Genomic DNA, 25,565 nt, shown 5'->3' with positions numbered 1-25,565 from the left:
TTCGTTTTATGTGATAATACTTTCTCTTTAATTCTATTAAACAGACATAATTTCTTGTTCAGTTACAAAGTTCCGCTGTTCAAGTCCTTTAATTGTTGTGTCGAGAATACCGACTAATTTGTCAATCGAAATATTTTCGTTTTCAATAACCTCTGTGTCACTTTCTTCACTATCGGAAGCGAATTATAATGACGAGGAATTTGATTTCAATCATATCAAAGACGGAGTACATCGAAATGAAATACTACATTTAGTAAGGAATTATAAGCCAAATAAAATAAAAAATATCCCCCCTGAATATAAGGATAATTCTGACAGGTCAACTTCCGATTCATTGCGCGCCGCAGCGTTCCTCCCCCCCCCCCCCGCAGAGCAGCGTGAAATTGATAAACAGATTTCGGAATAATTAGAGAAACAAAGGATATGCCTTTATCCATTTTTTGAAGCAATTCCACTTTTTGTTTGATGGACATCGAAACATACTTTCGCTTTGTAGATCCTTTGGGAGCTACAGCATCGGAAATTCTATTTGACATAATCGAAAGTTCAAGCTTACTTTTATAAAATTGCTCTAACAGTCTGCAAAAAATAATAAGCCGGATCCAATTAGAAGATTAAGGAACAACGCAATCTGCAACATTAAATGAAATAGATAATTTTAGCTTATACCGTCCGTTATACATTAAACGCGCATACGTAAACGTATTATGCGTATGCGCACACGCATATGCGCTCATGCGTTAACCCGACGCATGCTCAGAAAGTTTGTAGCTTTAAGGTCCGGATTATGGGTGTCTGAATTAACGACTTTTGACTGTAATTCCATTCATAACATGAAATAGTGGAGAAAAGTGCAATACAGTTTATTTATTCACAAATAATTCCCTCATATGCCTAATTTATATACTGTCGATTGAGAAATACAGGCTAGTAAATTAAATTGGTTATTTCAATACTTTTTCTTTTATCAATTTTTACAGGCCTTTCAGCAGAGCAGTAAAGGTGGCTGAACACTTGTAGCTAGCTTGGGTTGAATCCCAGCTAAAGAGTTGGATTCATGGTTTTGTGTAATGTAAATACAAGCCAGCTTCCCTTAGAAAGACCTCTGCGAAGACATCCCTCCCCTTATACAGAAAATTGTTGTGTGCTTTGATGTAATTCAGTAAGCGAACAAAATTAATCCAATGAAACCCGGATAATGGGTTGATTACATGTGGAGTTTTCCACCACGAACGTAAATGTGAGCAATTGTCTCTTAAAAAGGTTTACACAAAAGCATCCATCCCCTTAAGCAGATAGCATTTGCTTGCTTTTCCGTAATCGAATCCTAATTCTCATACATTTTAAGTTGACATACACCTTATTACAGACAAAATAACATTCCTTTTTTAAAGATAATTTTTTTTAAAATTAAATTGTCTGAATTCCCTTTATCTCTTGAGGAGTATAAGAATTTCAGGAAATAAAACTGGCCAGAACTTTATGAAAAGTAACTGATGTTTTGATTCAATTTAGAAGTTACGTGAGTTTTAATGATATTTAAATACTTTTTAGCAGATGTCATCCTAAAAGAGGGTCTAAAGATAAATTACTTTTATTTAATTTACAATGAATGAAAATCACAAAAATTATTATGCATGCAATTGTCTCTTATTTATCTCCTGATAAATCAGACAAAATTGCCTACATAGTAGAAGCACTTCGTAAGAGTTAACAGTTCATAAGGGTTTTATGCACTCCAAAAAAAGGGCCAAAATAACATCTTATCATTCATAAGTATAAAAAGGAACTAAACGAGAAAAGCAGTTTTACCTATTTTCTAGAAGGGCATTAAATCTAAAATATTAATCTAATCTTATTTGCTATGATTAAAAAGCATTAAATCTGGTAAGCTTAAACAGCATGCAAAATCACTGAAGTTTTAATCATAGCAAAAGTTAATACTAAAAAAGTTAGCACTAAAGTTATGAGACAGTGCTCTAACATTTGAGAAAGAGATAGCTTCTATTTGATTTTCAAGTATATTGGCATGAGACGAAACCTGTGCCAAATGTCACAGTCAAAATGTAGCCAAACTGATAAGAAGAGGGATACAATGCGTAGCCAGCGGCTGTTCTGAGCAGTGACAATGGACCACCCAGAGATCTACAGATAGGCAACTCTCTAAAATAGGGAGGGCATTGCTGGTATGACAGTTGTACTACAACCGGCGTCAAAGAAAATAATTTTCTCGGTACAACTGCTGTACCGTTGGCTTTAAAAAGTTAACTGAAGCTTGTTCAGATGCATTAATAACCATTATTACCATTAATTATTCACTGAATTGGTTAAAAGCATTTTAGTCCTTATACTTTAGACATATTATGTATGTACAGCATTTTGTGTAACATCTCTAACAGACACTAAGAAAGAAAGTAATGTACAATGAACATCAAACATTTATTACATTAAAATGTACAGTTAAATAATACAGCTGCCTTAGAACATTCAATTGCATTGTTCAATAACAGATGTAAAGATGATTTTAATTTCACTTGAAAGTCATACACATATTTTTGATCTGTTAGGAATTTGAGAGAATTCTGCAGAATATTCCTCCAGTGGATTTGGAGTAATATAAAATATATATGTAGTATATACACCACAAAAACATTAAGGAAAGTTTCAAAATTTGATGTCAATCGTTATCACAAAAATATGCATACCAGGCAAAGAGTTCTATACTATTTACATCAAAAATTACATTATATAAGCACAATACATGACAATATACAAGTACTATACAATATATGACTAATGCTCAATTTGCTGTGAATTAACACTTCAAAATTTAGTAAATCAATATCTTTTCAAAATTTAATAATTAATATCATTCCAGCATTTTATGTAGTTCTCTTTATAAAAAAATTAGTGATAGATTTCTTAAAATATACATAAATTTTAATTATTTTAAGAACTTGTTTGGTATATGTAATAAAGTAAGATAAATTAAAAACACCGATTTTTTTAAATAGCAAAATCTGGTTAGTGCAAAACAGAAAATTTAAGAAATCAGATGTAAGAGCTTAATAGAAAAGCCGTTGTCAGGCTTTCTTTGTACTTGTATTGTTTATATTACATATATTTCACATTTGTGCAGATGATTTATATAAAATACTCTATGTACACTATTCCCCGGTTTATATTTTATACATCAATTATGAATATATTTTACCCCAAAATATATTTTATACACTGCTAATTTTAAAATATAAAATTGCCATTTTCAATGGATAACTAACTTAGATTTTAATTCTGAAAATTTAAAATAGCAACAATCATGCAGAATAAAATGATTTTTCTTTGTAAATTTAGCAAATAGTAGTAATTGAAAAATATGTAATGGAAAAAAAAATGCCTCTGTTATTTAATGAAAATTTAATTTAATATAAAATTTCCAATTTCTGTAGATAACTTTCTTAACCAAAATCTATAATTTTAAAAAATTAACAGCTACACAGAATAAAATTACTTTCTGCCTATTGATTCATAGAGGATAAAATTTACAAAACTTTCAACAAAATATAAGAAATTCACTTATTTAATCAAAATTAAATTACATATATACATTAATTACTTTATTTGAAACTTGTGCAGATTAACAAACACCTCTTGCTATCATATTGGCAGAATTTAATATACATATAATACAGCTTTAAAACATATGACAACATTCATTAAACAATTCAATATTTAAACCACATATTTTTTAACATTTAAATATAGGATAATTGTTTACATAAATACACTATTATCTAGACTTTTATATATTTCATATATAACAACAAAAACCTATATTTACAATTATTAAGAGAATATAATGGAAAAAAAAAAAAAAAAAAACTCCGAATTAAGAATGTTACAAAATCCAATGTTTAATAATGCAATTTTTGGCAGTATAGGCATAAAATGTAAGTAAAACTTTATATAAACATTAATGCTTAGAAATGATCAGCAAAAGCATAGAATTTTCATGCTTGATTTTCTAAATTAATTTTCATTATTCTAATTCATTATTGAATTTTTATACACTAATGTAAGACAGAATTTAAAAAAAAGGGTTTAATAAAATTTTAAGTAGATCAAATAATTATGTGGTGAGCTTAGTGGAAAATGCATTGTTTAAAGAACTGCTGAGATTCCAAATATCTAAATAATATCATAATATAAATATTTTACACAAATTGCATGTAAAAGCATAATACAAAGAGTTTAAGATACTACATGAGATGGGAACTAGCATTTAGAAGTTTCATTATCAAATATCACAAAAACATTACTTTTCACTATTAAGGAAGCACAACATTTAATTCTAACTTAGGGATATTCAGTGTGTATATTACTTTCATCTACAAGTCCATGATAATTGAAATTAGCATTATAATCCAAGAACGTACAAACTGAGCTACAAAGAAAAACTGATTTCTGTGGAACATTTAGGCTTTGAGTGAGCTAATAACTCGATATTTAGTGAAAATTAAATCTAGGCAACAGATAAATAGAACAGCAGTTATAACCGGCCCTAATAATCAAGCTTCATTGCTGAAAAGGAAAAGCACTCTTCCAACTGCTATCAAATCCTCGTGCTGACTTGTTCATACATATCAAGTTAGTAAGATGTCAGACTATAATTTGCTGAGGTTAAAAGTAATCTCATAATATGTAACTGAGTCAGAGAGAGGAAAGCATCTGAATGATATTTGGCACACTGAATGATATTTAACTTTTTATCATCGTGCAATTTAAAATCTTAGCATAATGATTATGACAAAATTATTGTGCTGGCCTGAATATAAGACCTTGTTTTTTCTTTTAGAATACCAATTTTAATATGTCTTAGATGTCCAGTCAAACATTTAAAAATGTAAGAAAAATCATCATCGCTATAATCATCGCTTATTTATGCCAAAAGAAAAAAAAGCAGAACTGTGTTTTATCTTAAAGCAGAACTATGCTGACTGATTTAAAAGCAGAAGCAAATTTAAAATTGTGCTCTAAGTAGACTTTTTCAATCATTCTCACATTAATATTTTAATTAAATTTTCCCCTTCCTCCCCCTATTTTTTTAAACATAATTCTTGCATTTAGATAGGAGTCAATGTGAGACAGAAGATTAATAGCTGTACAACTTGTTTTACAACTGAAGAATTTACTTTTAACGAATGACTTAACAACATCTACGCATTTCAGATTATGTACAATTGTGGATAGAAATAACTCCCAAATAATATGATATCATTTGCTGTCACTGCTTTTATCCCATGCAGTTTTTTCCCTTCTTGTATTTTCTGTAGATAGCTTCGTTTTACACCAACAGTTAACAAAAACAGTTTTCCCATCATTCCACATGGGACAAACTTAACACTTTTTCAGACAAGATCAATTTAATCGACTCCTAGTCAGTTGGGAGTTGAGTATATTTGTAGCTAATTTTTTATAAAATACCTTTCAATATGTTAAGCTCATATATGTAAAGCTACCGTATACTCTCCCCCCCGCCAACATCAATTTTCCCATTAAAAAAATAGACAGTCATCTTGCTTACAATGGTGTCTTATATTCGTGCCAATACAATAATTAATGAAAAATAAGCATTTAGGTATGCAGAATGGCTGGGAAAAGTATTTACTTCTATATGTATATATATATTAAAAAATCAGAACAATATTCAATAAAAATAGATTTTCCTTTCAAAAAGTGAAAAAGGGATAAAAATTACAATAACTCATAAAACATGTCCAAAAATGCACAAGATTAAAACAATTAAAAAAAAGTAAAGTGATTTCCCAATGATGTATTTAAATAAAAGAGAATAAAACTATTAAACTATTTTATCCTTCCTAGCTCTTTTGTGAGCTTATTTCTTAAAATTGGTATATAACTTTGTCAGGAAATTTAATAATAATTTGGGAAATGTTCAAAGTGGAACAGATGCCATAATGTACAGAAAACATGAGGTTTTAGTCATGTAACTTTATAACCTACTCATGCACTAGACATGCCCAAAGTAATATAATAGTAAGCACTAGACATGTCTACAGTATTCTAGTGACAGAGTCTCTACTCATTACTACTACTTTGTAACTATTGACAGCCCAGAGTAATGATGACCAAACCATTCATCTTTAAGGTACCAGTAGCTTGCATGTGAAATTTATTTTAAGATGATTCTTAAATAGCAACATAATAAATACAAAGTTAGGTATCAAGTTCAAATGGAGCATAAAACTATTGCAGGAAAAATTCTTAAAACTGAAGTTACTCAGCCGATTTTGAATTATACAGCTTTAATTGGAAAAGCTGTCTAGCTGTACCACAGAAAGTTATGAAGAATATTGTCTTTAATTAGAAATATAATTTTAATGCCACTGTACATATTTAAACAGAAGAAGGTGTTTGGCTTTGAATTTTTTTAAAAAAGAATCAAATATGGATTTAAAAAATAGCATTACTTTGTCCTATTCCCCCCCCCCCCCCAAGCATTTATTTTTTCAGTACCAATTTATTCAGAAAAAATATAATAACAGTTTTATGAGTCACTATTTTATGAGCATTCCTAGAACTGAATTCAAAATATTTAATTTTATAAATATATTGTTTTATGTTGTTAATAAATGATTTAAACATGCCTTTTGTGTTTTACCAGAAATCTAATACTTTAATTTACTTTATATATCTAATTAAAAATAACTCATCATATCACAGAAGTGGATTACATAATTAGCTGATCAAATAGTTTGTTGACTATTTGATATTACTTGATTCTTATGCTCCTAGATTCCCCCCCCTCTAAAGGGACTTAGCTAAAGTGTACATAACAATAATATCAACAAGTTGCATTTCGGAATGAATACAAATGGTTAGAGCCATGACAGGTATGTTTTACCAGCAAGAGACTTCATATGCCAAGTCAGCAAAGTTACAGAAGCATTCACATTAAACATTTACTCCACACTGAAACTTAAATATATCTGATTTTGCAAGGTCATAAAAATTGTTCATCTCTTACTGTTTATTTTCAGTAGTCATGCAAAGTTGTAAAACTCCCTTTGTAATATCACATATATATTTAAATAGAAAAATTGTTGTAATTACAAATATATAAGCAAATTACAGTAAAACTTCTCTAAGACAATTATCCGATTTCAGACAATTTTCGTTTTCTGTGGAGATGGTAACCTTACAGAATATACTAATGATGTTTCATTATTTAATTATATTCTCATTGATCATTTTCAGAGGTGGTTATATATTAGGGAGGGGATCACTGCGACAGGTTACTCTGCATTTACATTGCAATATCACATTTTGTTAAACATTTGTCTGATATACAATGACTGCCTACTTTTATTCCTTTTTAAAATTATATTTAAAATTTACTGCCAAATTAGTTAAGAAAAGCAGTTATTTTTTCAATATTTGGCTTAGCAGAAAAGGCTAACCTGATTCATTTCATACTCAGTTTCCAATGGCATTTTAAACATGCAGACAGAAACTTCACAAATCAAAATATTTTTAATTAACAAAAATAAATAATAAAAAAAGTTTTCATATTTACAGCTCACAAAGAGAATTAAAATGTAACTTTGATTCTCTTGATCCTGCAAGGCTGTCTCACTATTAGATATAAATGAACAAAATTAAGTCACACAATCAGACAAAGAAATTGAATAATCTCTAACTAAACCTGTCTCTTACAACTACAATAAATAAAATTAAACCTGAACTACTACTTATCGAATGATGTCAAATGGTAATTTTTAAAACCTTTAAATTAAATTTACATGTGTACATGTAGAAGTGACATAAATTTAAATAGGAAAATTATAGATAATTTAAGATTTTTCTTTATCTATGTTTCCCCCCCTTCACAGTTATTTGTAAGAATTCAAAGTATACAGACCTCAAACAGACTTAATGATAGGTAGATAAATAAGGTGACAGTCTATTTCATTTGTGATAGGATGACTAACAACATCACTGCAGACAAGTTATAACTGAAGAACAATTCAGACAGTAAGGAAGTAGCTAATGGAGTCTGACTTTGATGTGGAAGCTATGGCTGCAAGACAGATACAAGATCGAGTTGAACACCGACTGAAGAATACCAATTCCATTTCAAATGCGAAGCAGCCCCTATAGATCTTTGAAACCAAAATTTAGTAAACCAAAATGTGAACCAAAAATATTTTGGTGGCAGCAGTCAAGACTTGGACTGAAGATGTTACCACAGGAAGATGAAACATATTCTAGCAAGCCTCTGCACCAGCACATATCACCACAAAAACATGAAATCTTAGAAAAGGTTTGAGGATAACTTTTGTTTTTACAAGTTACATTTGTTATGCTGCCTCCAAATTCACCTGTTGCAATCCTCTTAACTATTATGTATGAGATATATTTGATAGCATCAATAATAAAGCTGCCTGTAACAAAAAGGTGAGCTGGGAAGAGAGAATTTGTCAGGATTTCAAGACTTGCCCTCTAAAGACAAAAAATTCACTTATTTTCCCTTGTCAGGTCATCTGGTGGCTGTAACAGACTCTAAGGTGGCTCCCATCTTATAAATAAAGCATTACTTTAAAGTTTCATCTTATAAATAAAGCATTACTTAGTTCTAATTTTTGGAATTTTCAATAAATGTTTAAAATTATACAGATATGTTTTCCTTAACATATTTTTCATGCTCTTTCTTTTTGCATACCCTGGTTATACGTATCTGAAGAAAAATGGAAATAATGATGAAAAGAAATGAGAATTGGGAATATGACTAAAGGTCAGAATAAACTAACAATTTAATGGTTGTCCTGAAAATTTCACAACCTTAAAAGGAAGAAAATTAAGCACTCTATGTGAGCTGATTTATGACTTAACTAACTGAATAGCTCTCCAGCTAATTAAAGTTCACAAAGACATAATATACACGACATGTAACAGCACTTTAGAGAAGATAGAGTGCATTTCATAATGGAAGAACTCAGTATGATAAGTCAGCCTCACGATTAGATACATCATGGAAAACATGGCCAATTCCCTCATGAAAATAGCTGTTTGGGTTGCCTTATATGAAAGGCTCTTGAGTTAAAAATGCTCTTGAAGTGTGTGTGTGTGTGGGGAGGCATTCAAAATGTTTAAAAACAGGTGCATACTGAATGTAATGATATTTGAAAGAAGATCAATTACAAATACTTAAACAAAAGTTTATGACTGAAACATATTACTAATATGGCTATAGAATATTACACTTTGTAAAGTTTAATACAATTTTTTTTTTCATGTGGAAACATTTAACAATCCTTATGACATTTTCCTTCCTCTCAATTCTTAACAATGACCTTTTATTCCACTTAATGCTTTTCATTTGAAATAAATGCAACACTAAATCTTAAAACATGAATGCTTCTAGCATGCTTGGTTTTGTTCCCTTTCTTCCCGATGCCCATAATTTAAATAAAATTAGTATAGCAGCAGCTTTCTGCTCAAATTAATGAATTAATGCTAGTAATATACTAAAAAGCTGAATCCATGCACTAAAAAGTTTAAATTTTCTATAAACATGTTTTCTTTTCTGGAATAACTTAAAAATCAAACTGATCTCTTCTTCCATCTTTTTAACTTTTTTGCTAACAAGAAAGAAGGAAAACATTTCACTTCAGAGAATGGTATTTCAGGATCTTGCTGCCTATTCTTCCATATTACACAATTGGCAAGAAGATGTTTTAACCTGATTCCCTGCATCCTAACTACCACTACAAATATTTATACTTTACCTCAAATCTGAATCAATAAGCCCATCAATATGGTTTCTGCTAACTGTCAAACAGATCATAGCTTTAAAAATCATCATCAAACATAATTATGTTACTATAATATACATTATGAAGACATAAGTGCCTATAATATAAAAAGCAGGAAAGTTTTCATGGGACACTACGAAGCAAGTGAAAAAGAATCTCAAAACCGACAAATTTTAGATTATTAATGAGTTATAACATGATTTCAAAGTAAAGTATATTGTATAAAGTATTTGTACTTTTTTAATATTATGCTAATGAAAAATCAAACAGGGAATGAAAAGAAAAGTTGTTTATCAGAATGCTTTCACATATTTTAAAAATTAAGAACTAACATGCATATAATCTTGCAAATAAAAGTAGGAATGTACCATTTATAAATTTAAAGCAAAAAATAAATACATATTTCATTGCTAAATGTTATAAATTCTCCATAAAAGTCTGTGATATATTAAAACACTTCATACAGAAAAAAACTGGGCTCCACCAGACGCCAAGTAGTTAAGATTATTAAATACTGGTATTCAACCTGGATTTGAACCAGGTGAGTGAACTGGTTGAATATGTGGTTTTCGTATTTTTCCGATATGTCCTGTGAATACAAACCAGTTCAGAAAATTCCTTCATGAAGGTTTCCCTTAGGCAGATAGTTATCATGTGTTTTGCCACATTCAAACAATAATAACATTTACTTGAAAAAATTTGAATCAGAGAAACTAAATGAAAAATCACACAGAAAAAAAAGAGAGGGGGGGGGGAAGTTGGGAATTCACTAATACTTAATTTTTATTAAGAGATGACAATATTCATTATGAGATGACTTAGTATTTTTAAAGAATTTGTCATCAAAATTTTCTTTATAATTTTTTTCATTTGATACTTAATTGTCTACATTTGTTTTTAATTTATAATTGATGTATGTGATCTAAATTTAGACAAATCAGAAACCGGGAGAAAAGTTAATGAGCAAGTTTAACCTGGATTATTTCATCTAATCTTTAAGAACATTGAAACAAACTAAACAAATTACACCCCCCCCACCCAAAGGAAAAACTCTTTATCCTGCAAATGGTGAACATAAAGATATTTAAGCTACTCTTTAAGACCTGAACCTGAATGTAGTTCAAAAAAAGAAAGAAAGAAAGAAATTGCATGCAAAGTATTTTGTACAAGCATAATTATCAACTGACTAACTTTGAAAACAACAAATAAAATATTCAAGTCATAAAATTTGACTGTAATTATTTTCAAAATAGTTAACAACTTAATTGTTTAATCACATACACAAAATTTTTTATAACAAGATAGTAAGAAAAACATACAATTTTAGACAAACAATAACTACCTAATGCACAAATAAATGAGGAATGGGTATTTCTTTTACACATCTTTTGAGATCAAAATCTTAAGTGAAAGCACTAGCACACAGTAAAAGATATATGGCAGCAAACAAATTTCTTCAGTTAATATAACATTTAAAAGATTCACGCATCATATTCAGACATTCATAAACATCAATGCATTTGAAAGCTCTTTCTTTTCACATAATTGAAAATACTTCTGCAAGACATTTAAGTAAAACATACTGAAATATTTATAAATTGAAATGAATGAGATCTTCACTCACTATTAATTCATGAAAGACATCTTAATTACATAATGTGTCCCATAATTTTTAAGACTTGTGGCATATAAGCTTATGACAAAAACAAATTATTTAAAAATACACTATCAGTCACATAAACTAAAATTGCTCTCTCTTATGAAAGAATTTTAAAGTGAAAAAACACTTTAGTAAAAAGTTATAGCACAAGATACAACAGCACCCTCAAATAATAATTAAAAAAAGGGGGGGAGGAAGCAGCAGAAAATGAGCATAAAATTTTGCTGCAAATTAAGAAAATCACCATCAGAAGCTTTACAATGAACCCCCAACTGACTGAGATAATATGAGGGAAAATGTCTACAGTTAACTCAAAATCAGGTTTATCCGAGGGCAGTAAAAAACACAGGAAAGAGAAATAATCATTACTAGAATTAGAAGAACCATACTATTAAGTATGGTTTACCTGTTTTCTGAGGCAATTTAATCCCAAGAATTAAATTCACAAATAAATTAAAAACAGTATTCAAAATATAAAATACACACTGTAAATAATGGGAAAATGAACATCATTAGAATTGATGAAACTAAAATATACATAGCAGCCAACCAGGACAGCGGTTAGCGATGCAGACTGCCATACTGAAGGGCCTGGGCGCAAATCCCAGAAAAGGCATGGATGTTTGTAAAGTGCAGCATGGGAGCATTCTAAATATGCGGCAAGCCAAAAGTCCTCTGTTTGGTGGCACAGAAAGAGGGATGGGAGACCGTTGGACTCGTTCCCTCAGGATGCTCTTCTTCAAAATTGAAGGTGGAACTGAGCAAAGTTGTAGTGTTGTAGTATGGTGCCCAAGGCTCTAGCCAATGACATCCACAATTTTGCCTCCTTGCCTTGATAAATCTCTCGAGCTAGCTCTGATATCAGACAAGTGAGATTAGTCACAACAAGAAAATATAAATGGTATCAGAGCACAATATTTTCAAGAGAACTTGAACAAGATCATTAATTCAAACTTGCATAAAAATATTAGAACTTCTTACAGAAGCAGAACTCATTTAACAGACATCATCTGCTATTACTGCTGCAATCCTAATATTTTTCTTTTCTTTTTCCTGTCTTCTACAGACAATTTTATTTTACACTGATGGTTTGTAATAGCGACTTTTTCATCATTCCCTAATAACAAATTCCCCCTCCCTTTTTTTTAAACATAGGATATTTGGCATATTTGGGAGTTGGCTGTACATGTTGAAACAAGTTAAAAGCTATGATATTTAAATTTTACTGTTTTAATCTTCTGGTTTGTCAAAATGCCTTCCATTGGTTCAGACAATATCAGAACTACTGGGAAGGTTGTGATAGTGAACTAGCATGAGTATCCCTGCTCCATCATCTCAAACTTTAACAGCATTAGAATTTATTTACCACATTTTTCATCCCAGAAGATAATGTTGCTAACGGATTCTACTGGATCACTATTTTTGGGTAATTTAAGCTATCCAAAACAATGTGACAGCCAGTTATGAGAGACATGAGAACATTCTTTCAATGCTCCCAGGAATGTCAAGAGTGCTGGAGTAATATAACAAATAACATGTATCAGTCAGTTTATTTGCTAATTAAAGGTTTATTATGTGCTAGCTACTATTGCTTTAAAAGGAAACAGTCTGGGAATTTATAGAACACATTAAATAAATTACACATAACACTATATACAGGATAAACGAATATCAATTAACTCACCGGAATTTGCCCATATGCTATCACTTTTATTCTTTGCTGCATTTATTAGTAATTCAACAACAGACTGAGAAATAACTATTCTTAAAACTCAGTTAAGCCCATAATTATGATATATAAATAAATGAAAATAATGGTAACATTTTTAAAACTGGACACAGGAATATATATATGTTTCTAAAAACTGTCAAACAATATTAAAACTATTTCATATGAAAAGGATAATATAATCTCATTTCATCTCTTAATTTTTTCATTTAATTAGAATTATACTATGAAAACACAGGCTAAGTTATTATCTTGCTAAACAGATTCATAATTTTATTTAACCAAACATTATTTAACAATTCCCAATCATACACATACACACATATATTACTGTGTGCTTAATTTTTGTTTACAAATCAAATAAATTCTTATAACTACTTTGGATTAAGCCAAAAAAAAGTATCAAACTCTGATTAAAAAAGCAATATTATTAATTTTAAACCAAATTCAACTGGCATTATGGAGCTAAAGATTTGACTATTACATTATATATATATGCAATTTTGATAATATCTGATATTTTGGCATAGTTTCAGATGTAGAATCAAAATATAGGGGAAAAAACAGCCTATCATTACAGGGGGGGGAATCCGATTTTGTGTCAAAATGCATAGAAATCTAATATGTATGCAAAGCTGTATTTGAGAAAAGTATTTGAATATTTTTTTATTTATTTTTTTTTTTTTTATTTTTCAAAAATTAGTTTAAAAATTTGCATAATTAAGGGTTAAATTAACAAGAGTACAACATTTAATGTCAGTATGACAAATTTAGAAAAATAATACAACATAATCAGGAATATAAACAAAACTTTTAAAGACCTGGAAAACTGCAATATGATTTCATAGTGAATTTCAGTTAAGAGGATGAATCACATTTTAAAAAGCAAACAGAATAGGCCTCTATCTTTCAGTTCTCTCAACCCATGCTTTGTAAATATATTTATCACTTTTGCAGATCACAATAAAAGGATTTATCACAAAGATCTTCTTCCAATAAAGAATTTAGAAATGATATAAAGATTATGATGGATAGTTGCAACACTTGTATTTCAGATTGTTGAATAAATCAACTAATTCAAAATTTGTAAAGTATACTTACAGTTCAACATCATTATTAAGTTAATTTAAAAACATAAATGAACAAACCATTTCCTTCCAAAGTTTTCAATAAAATGCACAGATGAGGAGAAAGCATTATATTAAAGATTTTCAAAATGAAAAATGCTTACTATATTTGAAATCTACTGTTAAAAACAAGCAACATATATTGTAATACCAATATAACCAACAGTCTAAATAACAAATTAAAATTTCATATAATTCAATAAGAATCAGAGCTACCACACTTCTCTAATATGCATAGAATGAAAGATAAAAAGTTAAAATTTAAATTTGTAATCTTATTAAGCATTTAAACAGCCTCTGAATAAAAATGTAAAAAATTAAGTTTCAAGCCAATAAAATGCTTTCAGGTTGAACACTGAATTAAAATAATAAATACTCCCAAACAATTTACATAAATAAAGATAAAAAAATAGTTGTAAAATAAATTTTTTAAAAAAACATGCAAACTCATTTTATCAAAGATGGCAAAATTGTATTTAGACTTTTGATCTGATTTGCATATAAAATGATCATACTGATTTGATTTCTGTTGTAAACCTATGATCTAGTTTTTCCTGTAAATCTAGGATCATATTTTTGATTTCAGAATATTAATAAAATGTCAGAAACTTAAATTTGAATGAAATGAGTAATGTCACACAATTCCTAACGCTTTAACATCCCTTTCCTATTTATCAATTCTTTTAATTTTTGCAACCCACACTGAAGAAAGTTAACTATGTGCTCTCCAATTTATGGTATTTTATTTTACATTTATTTTTCTTGCTGTATTTTTATATTTATATGCCAAGAACTTTTATACTTTAATTTTTACTTTCATCAAAAAGCACTTTCTGGCTTTAAAGTCAAATTTTTAATTTTCTGAACAAAATTTACACTCTGAATTATGTTATAATTTTATAACCTCAATTCACATTATTACTATCCGGTTAAAAATATAATAAACATAAATGGGATGCTAGTTTTTTCAACTATTTTCCAAATATAGCCAAATCCACTTAATAAAACATGCATTTTGGCAATCAAAGTTATTTCATTAAAAGGATATTATAAAGGTCTGTAGGAGAGTGACAATTTTAAGAATGAAACCAAAAAACATAAAATATAACTCAAATATTAATGTGAACAATATAATATTTATTATAAAAGTATTTCTTTCTTCAGTTTCTTTTCTCTTTTTTTTCCCCAACATTTTGTTGCAGATGTTACAGAACTTTTCTATTTTGAAATTGCATTGCACTGCCCTGCATAATTTGCAGATTAAAACTGTACTGGCTGCCATACTACTGGGCACAAATTTGAGTCCAACAGAAGATATATAAACATGCTTGTAGCTGTCTACCCCTCTTCTCAAATTGGTACACCTTAGGCAACATTTTCTGTGATGAGACAGCACAACAAACAATAGCTTTAGTCATTCCCAATTGAAGCTTAAAGCTGCATCATCATGGAATAGATTACAGAAATCAATGGTTCCAACACAGTCAGGTAACATAATGTACTGTCAGACAGATGAATGATTTCTAAAGAAGCAGAAATTTTATAGTATGTTCTCCAGACCACTCTGGATGGTATGGTAATTAGTGGAGGTTGATTGCTGCCCCAAAACACCCAAGTAAGACTTAAATGTGTGCATTGCTTCTTTCCAATTCCTTTGCAAGCATTATATCAGTGATGTACTCTGGACATTTTGGTAGTATGGTAGTAAGTGAAGGCAGATTTCTATTTCAAAACCAAGGATATAAGTTAACTTAAGTGCAAAATTAATATTAAATATTATAAAATATTTAACATTTAGTCTTCTGCTTCTAGGGATACCACGACAAACTTATATATATACATTCCCTTCCTCTTTTGTGGGTGTAATATTAGTGATCCACTCAGCACTCAGGCCAATGTTCTCAGTTATGACACAGCTAAATTAATGATGATTTCATCTCATTTTGATGGCCACAACCAAAGATGCAGGTTCAATTTTTGCTTAAGCCTTGGCTATATATATATATATATACTTGATTACTGAATTGAAAAACAATTTAACTACATTACTTTGGTAATAATGTCATTAAAAAGTTTGTAGCAAAATAAATATAAGGTAAACTAAGATTCCTCTTTTTTGTATAAAAAAGAAAACAAAAATCCTGTTTTTTAAAATGTGTAGGTTTATTTTTATACAACCTATACTGAACTGATACCATGAAAAAAAATGCTCAAAAAAGTGTATTTTTTGTTTAAATAACTTACAATTAAAAACACTGAATTATATGGTTCATTTCATAGAAAACCTTACGTGAAATGTAATCTGTATCAGTTGCATCTACTTCATTGAAAATTTTGAGGGGGAAATTAGAGACCTGATAGGCTCTAATAGGCTTTGTCCCAGACATCTCGTTTTACATATTGTGCCTTGGAAACCACTACAGCTATACCAATCAACAGAATCCAAAAAATGATACAAAACTTGCCCAACAGAGTGTTGCATAAATGCCTCAGAACGTGTGAAAATTATGCTTTTCGGAAAATAAGAAGCTGAAGAGGGGTTATGTTAAATGTTTATCTTATTATTTTACACAATAAATAAACATTCAAATTATATTTTGCAGTGTCGGTTTCAATCTCAAAATCACCAAATCCATGTGGATAATATTAATCAAGATTTATAATATTAAAACTTTGCTTTAGGATATACAAACAGTATTCTAATGGTGTAGAGAATGTACACAATAAATTATTAATAATTTTAATATGCTCAATACTTGGTACATTTTTGTTAAAGGCATTTCATTAAAGCCATTTGGTGCTTTTTTTGTTCATCTAATCACTTTGTTTTAATTACAATGGATTTTATTACTTCATAGTAAACACATCCATTCCTATAATTTCTGCGATCTAGACCAGGGATGCCCAATCCACAGCTCACAAGGAACACAGGGATCACATTACACATCTAGTTTTTTTTGCGTTTTGTGAAATCAAGTGCCAACAGGGAACAGGAAAAAAGCAGAATTCCAATTACGCCACATACTCAAAAGTGCAGCCAACATACTATTTTACAATAGACGTTGCACACCATCTTTGCTTTCAATATCATTGCCTAAGACTACATTGAATACTACATTTCCATTTGTAAATCCTTACGAATATAAAATTTATCTTTCATCATAAAGTTCTTCAAGTATAGGTTTAAGAATTTTTTTCCTATATAATCCTGTAGTTTCTTTTAGCTCTCTTTCTTTTCCTGTATAAATGATAAATTTACAGATATAACTCAATTTGGAATCACATAATTTGTTAAAGATTTTTTACACTTTGACTCTGTAACCCTCAAAACAGAAACAATTCACATACAGAAGTAAATTCTTGATTAGAAACTGGACTGTGAATTCAAATACCAAAATAATTCTAAAATGCTTTGTGGGAGTAGGGACTCCACATATAAAGAAACACCCAACCACTCAAAGTAAAAAACTCCCACAACATTAATTAATAAATATCAATGAACATTTTAAAGAGCCACTAGGAAGCCTACAAATCAAGAACATGCCTATTGCCTTATGTTTATGTAATCAAAATCTAGGGGTATGTGAGTCATCTTTGTCTCATTTTGTGTGAAGGTCAAATCTACATGTATCTTATATCACACATAATGCCATCTCATGCTAAAAATATTAGTTTCTAAAATGCTGCAAAACTCTGACATGAATGTGTGATGGATGAGGATGAACAAAAAATCACTCTGTAACACATGCATGCTAGAAGGGAAATGAAGATGCTTCATACTGGTACATCTGCATGAAAGAGTTAAAAGACAATACACATGGAGTAGACATATACCAAGCTATTAAAAACAGTGTACATAAAATAAATCTTTCTCTTAAAATACCTATATCTATAACAACACACAGGATACCTGTTATGATTTGTTCTGCTATTGGTTTTATAACATTATGTAAGAATGATGCTGACTTACATAATGTGATGTAAATCAAATAATTTTAACTACTATAAACAATTACCAATTCCTACTGTTTAACCACACTGCTTACTATTTAACCAATACCTATTACTTAATCATATTTTTAACTACTACTACATAATATAACAGCGGGCATTATTTGCAAATGTTTTACGTTATGAACATATGACGAAAGTTGTTCTAAAATTTGCAAATTCTGTATTGACTGATGAACTACGAAAAAGTCCTATGACAAATTTAGAGCTTCTTCCAGGAATAAAAACCTTTTCAGAATCAAGAACTTAATAAACAATCAACTTAATGATGAACTAAATCATCATAACAGTTTATCTGATTTAGCCTTTTTTACAGACATGACAACTAAAATTAATAAACTAAATCTCGAACTTCAAGACAAAGAGAAAACTATTATTGAGTAGGTAGGAAATATAAATGCATTTAAATCAACATTGACTTTGGATATACCTAATTTAAAAAAAAAGTAAAACTTTTGGCACTTTACAGGTTTGGAAAACTACATAAATAAGTACAAGAAAAATTGAAGCTATTAAATATTCTGAAAATCACAAACAGCTTAAAAATAATTTTGAAATTTAATTTTCCGATTTTAGGAGAAATCATGCCATTGCTCCTTTCATTCCTAATCCATTTGTTGATGCTAATATTTCTGAAATATTGCAACAGATTGCAAATATGTAAAATAAATAATTTACTGATCTAGAAATGGAAATGTTCAGTCTGATCTACAATTAAAAGCAAGAATATCACAGACTTTTGTCATTTATAGATGCAAAAATATTCACCTTTAAAAAAAACTTTTAAAGATTAAACTCCTGCTTTGGCTAATCTTACCATTGTAAAAGTGGTTTTTTAACAATGAACTTGTTAAAATCAAAGTTCAGATCCAGGATAAACAAACATTTGAACGACTGTTTTAGCCATGACATTATAGGTAGCAGAAAGTAAGATAAATTCGCAGAAGATATACATTATATATGTTTACAAATGAAATATTAAAAATGCAATATATGATTGTAGCTTGCGAAAATTTTTTAAAGTCTATGTTGGCTTCGTGAAGTTAAAGATTGGACACCACTGATCCAGACACTAAGTATCATAACCAAGTCTGCTGAGCACTTGCGTTGGGAGTGAGGGTTAAAGCAAAATGGTGCAATACAGTCAAAAGTCGTTAATCTGGACTCGTCGGGACTTCGGCGATTCTGGATTATAGATTATCAGTTTAAATCTGGTAAGATGGCATGCAGAAATTATAAAATTAAAAATATGGAATGGTAATTTATGAAATAAAGAACAAACATGATCTAAAGGGTATCAAAATTTACAAAAAAAAAAAAAAAAAAAAAAAAAAAGGCTTAATATTTATTTGTTTACTTTACTTTCTTCGCTATCGGGAGTGAATTATAATGACGAGGAATTTGATTTAAATCATATCAAAGATGGAGTACATCGAGATGAAATACTATGTTTAGTATGGAATTATAAGACAAATAAAATAAAAACATCTGCCCTGAAGATAAGGATAGTGCTGACAGATCAACTTCCAATTCATTGCGAGCCGCGGTGAAACTGATAAACAGATTTCGGAATGGTTAGATAAACAAAGGATATGCCTTTATCTATTTTTTGTTTAATGGACTTCGAAACATACTTTCGCTTTGTAGATCCTTAACATATTAGTAAATATATATCGAAAATTCTATTTGACATAATCGAAAGTTCAAGCTTACTTTTATAAAATTTGTCTAACAGTCTGCAAAAAATAATAAGACAGATCCAATTCAAAAATTAAGGAACAACGCAATCTGCAACATTAACTGAATTAGATAATTTTAGCTTAGCTTATACTGTCCACTATACATTAAACGTGCATGCGTAAATGTATTTTGGGCAGGCGCACACGCATATTTGCAGCCGTAAAGGTCGTATGCGCATGTGTCAACGCGATGCATGCGCATAAAGTTTGTAGCTTTGAGGTCCGGATTATGGGTGTCCGAATTAACGACTTTTGACTGTAATTTGTTGAGCGTTTGAGAGGGGATAAAGCAAAATGGTGCAATAAAGGCCAAAGATGCACTGTTTTTTAGCATTTAGACTCTTATTAGACTAAATTCATGTGACATTTGCATTCTAAAAAAAAAAAAAAAAAAAAAAAAAAAATTATTTTCTCCTAAGCTAAATGCCAATTTTAATTTTATTTTTGCTGATTAGTATTATATGATTCTTGCTATTTTTTTATTTCATTCAATCATTTACAAAGTAATAACTACAACTATCTTTTAACCGTATTTACTTTTATTTCATCTACCTTCTTTTTTAAAAGGGTTTTGGCAATGAAAACAACAGAAATCAAGGAGAAAAAATTACCAACAGAAATTTTAGTAAAGAGAAGAGAAGAATGTCAAAAATAAAACAGGAAAATTTGAAAAGAAATAAGCCAAAACGTGTCAATATGGCACCAAAAATTCATGGTACAGTTTTAATGGAACTATATCCAATACTTTTATTGAAAATAAGATATTGAGGCTCAAATAGTATTTCCTCCTCATAAATAAAAACTAGAATAAATACTATATAATACTAGTTAAAATTTAAGCTGTTTCTTTCTTTTGTTTTTCCCCCCCTCCTTTTACATCAAAGTGAATCCTTAGTGATGCTTGATACCATTACAAATTTAATTTTTAACATTTTATCTTCCAATCTTTCACCTGCCTTTCATTATGAGAATAGTATAATATACTAATGAGATAAAGTTATCTTAATTTAATCTAATTAATTAATTAATTTTATTAATTAAATTTCTTTGATTGATTACATAAGTGTATAAAGTATACCTATATTTCAAAGAATAAGAAGCAAATTTCTTGTAATTTAAAAACAATCTGCAAAAATTTAACAATTTAAAGATTCTTATGGAATAACAAATTAATATCAACCACTTTGATTCTAGGGTAAAAAATAGAACAGAATGAAAACACTTACAATGAGAAAACATTTCCCCCCTCTTAAATTTTAAAAAATTTATCAAAACCATCACAACCTCCTTAGAGTACGAAACACATCTTAAATCAACAAATCAAAAAAATCTCACTCAATACAAAAAGAGAAAATGTAAAAAAAAAAAAAAAAAAAAAAGCTCCTAAAAATTTAAACATTAAAAAAATGGCTGTAATTACAGAATTTAAAAAAAAAAACCCTAAATTTGTGAACTTTGCTCACGTAACAGTAAAAAAGCTATAGATTTTTAATAAAAACAAACAGCTTAACAAGTAGAGTGCCGTGAGGCCCAAATGTTATGCTACAAAATTTTTAAAAAACAGTTTGCTTAATACAAAATGAAATATGAAAAACTGAGAAGTTCTTACAGAGCACAAAAAAATGACTTCTCAAGAACTACAAATTGAGAAATTTGACCTAAAGCCACTTTATAATATATCACTAAGCTTAATATGCTATTCTAACATAATTCTGAGATAAAATAGATTTACTTATTATTTAATTCATTATTATAAATTAAAATTTTGTTTTATATATTCAGCTAATTTGAACTGATTTAATAATTTTCTTAAAATTTTGCACCAACGAAAATGCAATAAAAACCTAAACACTTTTATTTATCTAAGCACTTCTAAACATGATAAAAATAAAATTTGTCGTTAAAGTAGTATAATCATGTGAATAAATTTAATAGTGTACAACATTTAAACCAGAATTAAATATTAATATTTATTAAATGTTAATTAGGTCTAAAATATGCTTTACAAATCTCTATATACTCGATTAATATCAGATAATGTGAATAAAAAGTACATGAGTAAAATCCCAACGACCATGTTCATGGAAACTAAAAAACAGCAGCAAACAACATGATTTTTTGCCAACAATGGAAAATTATCAACCATTTTCGACAAAACCAAAAAATGGTGCCAAACAACATGATTTTTCGTTAACAGTGAAAAATTATGTACCAAATTCATAGTTGTTACTTTGATAAACTATTTGTGTTTCTTTAAACAAGAGTTCAGTTCTAACAGCTATTTCTCTGCTTTTACACCATAAAATGATAAAAATTTGGGATCTACCTACTACAGAACAGAATGCAATTGAATATTTTCAAAGTTATGGGATTCTAGCATTGGAAAAAAAAAAATGCATCAAAGAGCATGACATGAAACTACTTGAAGTCAAATAAACAATGGTGCTGTAACATTCAAAACTGCGATAAGCAAACATCCATTTGAAAAGGAATTTGGTTGGAGGGTTCCAATATTGTTTCTTTGACTGCAATCAGATTTATTTACTGTTGGTGCAAAGAGTTAACAACTATTGAATGGGGAAAAGAACGCTTAGTAACAAGACAGTGATACATTCGAACAATTCTGTAAGAGAAGTTTGTGCACACAGCCTTTTGTCAAGATCAAAGAAAAAAAATCCGAGGACCTAACCACACAATAGAAATTGATGAAAGCCTTTTCACAAAATGCAAAAACAAAGTAGGTAGAATACTCCCTCAGCAATGGATGTTTGGATGAATTTGTCAAGAGAATAATGAGCATTTTATTTTAAGAGTTCCCGATAGAATGGCGGCCACCCTCTTACAGGCAATTAAGGAAAATATTGAAGAAGGATCTCTTATTTTTTCTGAATCATGAAAGGCATACAAGATTGATGAATTAAGAGCTGCAAATTTTGAACATTTCACAATGATTCACAGTTATAATTTTGTTGACTTGTATACTAGTGTACACACACACACAGAACATTGTGACTCTGTAAAATGGTGAAACAAAAAGCATCGTGGAACTGCACAACAGCCCTTGTATTTATGGGAATGTGTGTGGCATCATCTTCCCGAAGACGAATTCCTTGTAATGATTTTGAATGCCACTATGGAGTTTTGGCCACAAGTATAATGTTATTCTTTTTAGGATTTTCATTTAAATACATTTCGTTGTTATTGTTGCTGTTAAAATAATAAATTTCAAGTACGTTTATGTTTAACTCTTTTTTTTTTTTTTTTTTTTGTAAAAATAAACTGTGCCACAAATTTTTTAATCATATGTTCTAAAACATTAAATTCAACAATTTTTTTAATTAATTTTTTGTTTTAGTTCCGATTAAATATCCAATGCAGAACAATATAAAACAATTTTGTAGAATATGCATGAACTTTCCTGGTCGATGGGATTTATTAACACATGTACCGAAAAAAAATAGAAAATCCATGATAAAAATCACTCAGGGGGAAAAAAAAAAAAAAAAACCTAGAGAACTTGCAGAGTGTAAAGGTTCATTATAAGCTGATAACATGCAAGAACCTAATCTTTTTTTTTAAGACCTAATTGGCAAAATTTTCTTCAGGGAATTTTCTTTTCCTTATGCTTAGTCTTCATTAATTTTTCTAAAACCATATAATTCAGGTATGGCTTATATTACAGCAAATGTGGCCTGCAAATTCAGATCCTGGCTGATGCATTGCAATACTTAGTTTCCAAATCGAATTGGCTTAATATTTTCAGTTTTATCTTTGGGGGTAGGAACTAAATTCCTAATTCAAATATTGTTACATTTGAATGAAATTGAATGCAATCTATTTAATGATAACAATAAGGGGAAAAATCCATAATAAAAAATAACAACAAATTTAATGTATATGGTATTTATGCATATTATTTATGCTAAAATGAAATCAAGACCAAATATATATACTGTTACATATTCTAGATGGCATAAAACATGGGCCCACATTTAAAAAAAAATTTAAAAAATTTAAATTTAAATTTACCCAAAATTGTCACTAGCCATTTACAGATTAAAAGAATATATTTTTTGAATTAATTCCAATCAATTTCCAGAAAAATATTGCTAGCAAAATAGTCTAAAATTTTACTTTCATTGCGGCACTCTATATGTTACAGGAGCAAAAATTAAGCATATTAAATATCTGTACAACAAATCTCAACAAATATATGAACAATAATGTTATGCAAAATTAATAAAAAAAAACATCATATATTTTACATGTAAAATGACTAATACACAAATGACATACAGCACATAAAATCATATCAGTACTGCAAGAATTTGGCAAATTTATTAATTACAGAAGGAAGAAATACATTTAAAAGAATTACTCAGCTGATAGCAAGATGATCTGTCAGTCTTGATTATTAGTAACTTTAATTTCAAATGGATCAGGAAAAACTGAAAAAAATTATATATGGAATTAGTTTTACTTCAAATGAAAATAGTTTTCTCAGATAATTAATTCACAATGGAGATTCAAAAGATTTCTTTCAAGGGCTGAATGGTTCAAATTCAACTTATTTAGAAGGGAAAAAAATATTGTTGGCATTAAATACAGTTACCCCATTGATGAAACAAGCCTAAAACATCTTCTTGCAAATATCCATTTATTAGACAATAAAATTCAACAATAGTTCTCATCACATCACCAACCAACATGAACAAATGCCCTTAAAAAATTTGCAGATGACTAAGAGGAAATATCTCACAGTCAGAGATTTGAGGATCAAAGACACATTTCCAACAAATATCAACAGACACATAATAAAGTCCAGAACAGCCTTCATTACATTGCCATCAACTGAAAGCTTAGAGTATATCCAGGCAAGCAAAAATGAAAATACTTCACAGTAAGAGATCCAAGCTGTTGTCAAGATCAGAGATATCTTCTGACTAATGTCCATTAACCATATGAAAATAGCTGATACAGATTTAATCACATAATCATCCAACAGGAATCAAGGCCCTTCAGTGCATGAACAGATGACCAGATATGAAAATTTCATATAATAAACGAGAGACCTGAACTATGGCCTCTTATGGTCTTCCATTTAAGGGCAACTACTCTGACCCATGATTCTTATAACAAGAGAAATGGCACTACTACACAGCAAGTCTTTAACTGACATTATTAAGATTACTTTCTTATCACAATTCTCAATGGCATTGCAATAAAAAGATGCTAAAACATTAAAAAATTGGTTTAAAGGTTTAAAAAAAAAAGACGGCCAAATTTTAATGCATATTAAGAGTATAACACTCTGGTTTATGCATTTGGGGTAACAATGATGCCGCCAATATATAAGTTGCAAAAATTTTACTAATAATTAAAATTTTACTAATTGTATGACTTAATCATGACCTTCACATTGGCTAAGCTTAGATATGGCATGTATTTATACATCTAATGAAA

At 29.3% G+C, this 25,565-nt stretch overlaps 1 protein-coding gene across 1 annotated transcript in view; it reads right to left on the bottom strand.

Annotated features, from left to right (window-relative positions):
- Window positions 1-2,420: 2,420 nt before the first annotated feature.
- LOC118198346 (uncharacterized) overlaps window positions 2,421-25,565 on the bottom strand; it is an 89,946-nt gene continuing 66,801 nt past the window's right edge. Inside the window, exon 12 of the mRNA XM_035370002.2 lies at window positions 2,421-24,550. Within this exon, the coding sequence (XP_035225893.1) occupies window positions 24,504-24,550 (47 nt within the window). The 3' untranslated portion in view covers window positions 2,421-24,503. The remainder of the gene's footprint in view (window positions 24,551-25,565) is intronic.

This window comes from Stegodyphus dumicola, chromosome 1, assembly GCF_044657685.1.
Source record: "Stegodyphus dumicola isolate Sdum_Otavi_A_Nest chromosome 1, ASM4465768v1".
NCBI lineage: Eukaryota > Metazoa > Arthropoda > Arachnida > Araneae > Eresidae > Stegodyphus > Stegodyphus dumicola.
This window is presented reverse-complemented; position numbering and strand designations above follow the sequence as displayed.